Raw genomic sequence first — 5,113 nt, 5'->3', positions numbered from 1 at the left:
ACAAATTCTGAATTCTAAATTCATATATATTTATGTACAGTACCAGTCAAAAGTTTGGACACACTTCCCCATTCAATAGACTACAGGTTAAACCATCTCTCCCCTGTGTATCTAGACTACAGGTTAAACCTTCAATTGAATGGGAAACTGTGTCCAAACTTTTGACTGTAGGCTACTGTATAAATGTACAGTAATATATACATTTGAACACCTCCTTCTCCTGCTCCTTTGTGTGTAGGTGATCGAGTGTCTGAAGGAGAACAAGAGACAGCTGACGCAGCGTTGTCACCACCGAGTGTTTAAGCTCCAGGAGGTGGAGATGATGGACCCGGAGTTGGACTACCAGCTGATGAGGGTCTGCAAGCAGATGATCCGGGTAGGGCTTCTTACTTTAATACTCAACATGACGTCCAGTCACACTCAAAGCTGCAATATGTAAGTTTCAAGCTTTCTAAAAGCGTAGGTTTTTAATCGGTAGCAATCAGGGAATGAGGTTACCGTGAACGAAGCACGTTCTAAAATGTTTTTCCTACCCGACAATGTTGTAAAAAAAAAAAGAATTTGCATACGAACCTGTTACTGGCCAGGGGTGTTCTAGGGGAGTGGACTCACCCACGTTCACATGGCAGCTAATATCCGACCCGGCTAAGTGCTTTTCAGAGGGGTATATTCCGTCGACGTCGCTAAAGGAAAATCCAGGTTTATTTTGGAAAAAGTCTCGCTTAGACTTATCCCAAAAAATAAGCCTGGATTTTCTTTTAGCGACGTTGATGGAATACCGCCCAGGGGCGCTGGATGGAGGATGTTGTTGTTTGGAACTTGGAACTGCTTTGGAACTTTGGAACTGCCAACTTGGAACAGCCAGAGGTGGCAGATGTCCAACAGACCACTGCCCTCCTTTATTTAACACATGACCCGTGCCAAAACACACCTCAAATCCCAGGCCGAGTCACATGACCCGTGCCAAAACACACCTCAAATCCCAGGCCGAGTCGACCCTCTGAGGAGGAACGATCGGACGCCAGTCTGTAGCGACTCCCCGAGGCGCCTCAGTCAAACCATGATTGCTGCTTACGCGAGGTGACATATCACGGTGACATGTCATGATTACGTCTAGGCAGTGGTGCGGGCTCCTCCACGGGTGACTCCTCGTGGTAATTATGGTTCTCTCTGGGTGTCTGCTCCTCCAGCGTTTCTGTACGGAGGCCGATGCCAAGAACATGCTGCAGTGTCTGAAGCAGAACAAGAACAGCGAGCTGATGGACCCCAAGTGCAAACAGATGATCACCAAGAGACAGATCACACAGAACACAGGTAGGCACGACGCTTAGAGGTGGTCAGACACACACACACACGCACGCACGCACACACACACACACACACACACGCACACACACACACACACACACTTTTATACTGCACAACTGCACACACACACACACACACACACACACACACACACACACATATACACACATATACACACACACACTTTTATACTGCACAACTGCAGACATACACACACACACACACACACACACACACTAAACCTCATTTGTATGATACACCAGACCAGTGTGTATATATGTTACGGTACATGTGGGAATACGGTACATATGGGAAAACTAGGGTTAGGTGCTAGGATGCTAGGGTTAGGGTTAGGGGTATGGTTAGGGTTAGGGTTAAGGTTAGGGTTAGGGTTAGACATGCCAGCATGTACCAAGTCACCGTAGCACCTAACCCTAACCCTAGTTTTCCCACATGTACCGTATTCCCACATGTACCGTAACATATATAAACTCCTCAAAAAAGGTTTGGAAACATTATTTTGGTCGATTATTCCTCCCCATTAATAATACCAATTGGTATTGTATTTTATATTGTTGGAAAGCCTGATTAGTCACCTTTACATTACACCTTTCTTTCGTGGAATGAGCAACACAGCTAAACGTGTGGTTAGCGGCCCAAAAATATTTGCCAAAATCTCCTGCAATATTCTTCTGTTTATATTTTTTAGGGGTTTATATATATATACAGTATATCCCAGTACATATCAGTTCTAACCCCCGTCTCTCCCCTGTGTATCTAGACTACAGGTTAAACCACCTCTCCCCTGTGTATCTAGACTACATGTTAAACCATCTCTGTGTATCTAGACTACAGGTTAAACCATCTCTCCCCTGTGTATCTAGACTACAGGTTAAACCCGATCCTGAGGAAGTCGTGTAAGGCAGACATCCCCAAGTTCTGCCAGAGCATCCTCAACAAGGCCACGGGAGACAGCGAGCTGGAGGGCCAGGTCATCTCCTGCCTCAAGCTCAAATACGCTGACCAGGTGGGACAACAGCGCTGCTACTGGTCTGGTACTACGGCCTTGTCAGCCACTTGACATGGTTCCTTTTTATTTTATTTTTTATCATTGCTTGTTGTTGAATAGTTGCTTTTTCCTTGTGTGTGTGCGCGTGTGTGTGTGTGTGTGTATACATGTGTGTTTGTGTGTGTGTGTGCGTGTGTGAATGTTTGTGTGTGTTTGTTTGTGTGCATGCGTGTTTGTTTGTGTGCGTGTGCGTGTGCGTGTGTGTGTGTGTGTGTCCGTCCGTCCGTCCGTCCACAGCGGCTCTCCCCTGACTGTGAGGACCAGATCAGGGTGATCTTACAGGAGTCGGCGCTGGACTACAGGCTAGACCCCCAGCTCCAGGTGCACTGTACTGAGGAGGTGAGTGCTCAGGGCCGCACGGGGACAGGAAGGTGACACACACACTCCACAACGCTTTCTAACACTACCGAGTGTGTGTACTGAGTGTGTGTACTAAGTGTGTGTCGTCCCTGACCCAGATCTCCCAGCTGTGTCCCGAGGAGGCGGCGGCCCAGGAACAGACGGGCCAGGTGGAGGAATGTCTCAAAGTCAACCTGCTCAAGATCAAACAGGAGGGCTGTAAGAAGGTAGCTGGGCCCTCTCTTCCTCTCGTATCTCCTCTCCTATCTCCTCTCCTATCTCCTCTCCTATCTCTCCTACCTACTACCATTTTCTTCACTCAAGACCTCTAGATCTTCACTCCTTCTCCACCTCTTCTGGCTGCACCTCAGCTGTCCCTCCCCTGTCTTCCTCCTGTCTGTTGTGTTTATAACACACTTTATTTTGTCGGGTCTTACATCCGACATCGTCTTAAAATGTTACTGTTGTTTTATCTCAACCGAGTACTTGTTTTTCTTTGATTCAATTTTTTTTTTATTGTCGTGAGTCTCTCGGACAAAGGCGTCTGCTAAATGCCCTAAATGTAAATGTCTGTCTCTGTCTCTCTCTCTCTTTGTCTCTCTCTGTCTCTGTCTCTCTCTCTCTCTGTTTCTCTGTCTCTCTCTGTCTCTGTCTCTCTCTGTCTCTCTCTCTCTCTCTCTCTCTCTGTCTCTGTCTCTGTCTCTGTCTCTGTCTCTCTCTCTCTCTCTCTCTCTCTCTCTCTCTCTCTCTCTGGTCCCTGTAGGAGGTGTTGAACATGCTGAAGGAGAGCAAGGCAGACATCTTCGTGGACCCGGTCCTCCACACGGCCTGCGCCCTGGACATCAAACACCACTGCGCTGCCATCCCTCCCGGACGCGGACGCCGTGAGTACACACACACACACACACACACACACACACATACATCTACACACACACACACACACACACACACACTCACACATCCATACATGCACACACCTACCTACTCTCACACACACACACACACACACACACACACACACACACACACACATCTACACATACACACACACGCGCGCACACACACACACACATCTACACATACACACACACACACACACACACACACACATCTACACATACACACACACACACCTACCTACTCACACACACACACACACACACACACCTACACACACACACACCCTTTCCCTAGGTGTTGGCTAGTGTTTGACAGTGTGTGTGTGTGTGTGTGTGTGTGTGTGTGTGTGTGTGTGTGTGTGCTGACAGAGATGTCGTGTCTGATGGAGGCCCTGCAGGACAAGCGCGTGCGTCTCCAGCCGGAGTGTAAGAAGAGGCTACAGGACCGCATCGACATGTGGAGCTACGCCGCCAAGGTGAGTGGAGCAGATCCACGTCACGCTGACACACACACACACACACACACACCTACACACACACACATACACACACACACACTGACACAGCCTTCACCAGTTAACCCTCTCCCCCTCCCCTTCCCATGTGTCCCCAGCACTACCATAACTAGGCCCCTATACTTTCTTTTATTTATTTTTTTGTTTCTTTTTATTATTACTACTCGATCTTTTCAGTTTGTAAACCGTCTTTGAGTGTCTAGAAAAGCGCTATATAAGTCAAGTGTATTATTATTATTATTCTGATGATGATTATCTCTAATGACGACACTGGGTCCACCCTGATACACGGCTGTTGTCTGCGTTCCCCCCAGGTGGCCCCGGCCGAAGGCTTCTCAGACCTGGCCACCCAGGTGATGACCTCGCCCTCCAAGAACTACATCCTGGCCATGATCTGCCTGGGCGTGTGGGTGCTCTTCCTCTTCGGCCTGCTCTGCGGCCGCATCACCAAGCGTGTGACCCAGGAGCTCAAGGACAGGTAGAGAGGGGGGGGGGGGGAGGGGCCTCGGGAGCCACAGCAGCAGCAGCAACAGCAGAAGAAGAAGAAGAACCACTGAAGAAGAACCACCTCCCCCTCCCTTCAGTGTCGCCCTAACAACGCCCACCTCAGCCTGGCCACGTGTACAAACCCACCCCCCTCCCTCCCATACACACCTTTCTATCTTTCTATTTCCCCCACCATGGCCTCCTCCTCCTCCTCCTCCTCCACTTCACTTCATAAGACTGGGGAGCTCGAGGGGGGAGCCGTTCGTGCTTTTCTCTCTCACGGCTGTGCTGTTGGGGTTGGGGGTGTCGGGGGCTACGTTATCCAGACTGTCCCCCCCCCCCCGTCACGGTCGGTCTCCCCCCTGGTGTGGAAGCTGGACGTTCCCTGACCGAGACGGTCCCCCCTCCTTCGCTGTCTTAACGGACAGAGGCCGAAGCTTCTCTGCGCTCCGGGTTTCTGAAGGAGGAGACTTCTACGAGGACGCTGCCTGTCC

At 49.7% G+C, this 5,113-nt stretch overlaps 1 protein-coding gene across 1 annotated transcript in view; it reads left to right on the top strand.

Annotated features, from left to right (window-relative positions):
- Positions 1-5,113, top strand: part of glg1a (golgi glycoprotein 1a) — a gene marked incomplete at its 5' end in the record, with an annotated part of 27,338 nt that extends 22,225 nt beyond the window's left edge. The window contains 8 exons of the mRNA XM_080538773.1: positions 239-376; positions 1,191-1,314; positions 2,193-2,335; positions 2,615-2,716; positions 2,836-2,943; positions 3,480-3,600; positions 3,988-4,094; positions 4,448-5,113. Of these exons, the coding sequence (XP_080394899.1) occupies positions 239-376; positions 1,191-1,314; positions 2,193-2,335; positions 2,615-2,716; positions 2,836-2,943; positions 3,480-3,600; positions 3,988-4,094; positions 4,448-4,615 (1,011 nt within the window). The 3' untranslated portion in view covers positions 4,616-5,113. The remainder of the gene's footprint in view (positions 1-238; positions 377-1,190; positions 1,315-2,192; positions 2,336-2,614; positions 2,717-2,835; positions 2,944-3,479; positions 3,601-3,987; positions 4,095-4,447) is intronic.

The sequence above is a fragment of the Nansenia antarctica genome (genome assembly GCF_963989245.1).
Source record: "Nansenia antarctica genome assembly, chromosome: 9".
NCBI classification, from domain to species: Eukaryota; Metazoa; Chordata; class Actinopteri; order Argentiniformes; family Microstomatidae; genus Nansenia; species Nansenia antarctica.
Note: the sequence above shows the minus strand (reverse complement) of the source record. Positions and strands in the feature narration are given on the sequence as shown.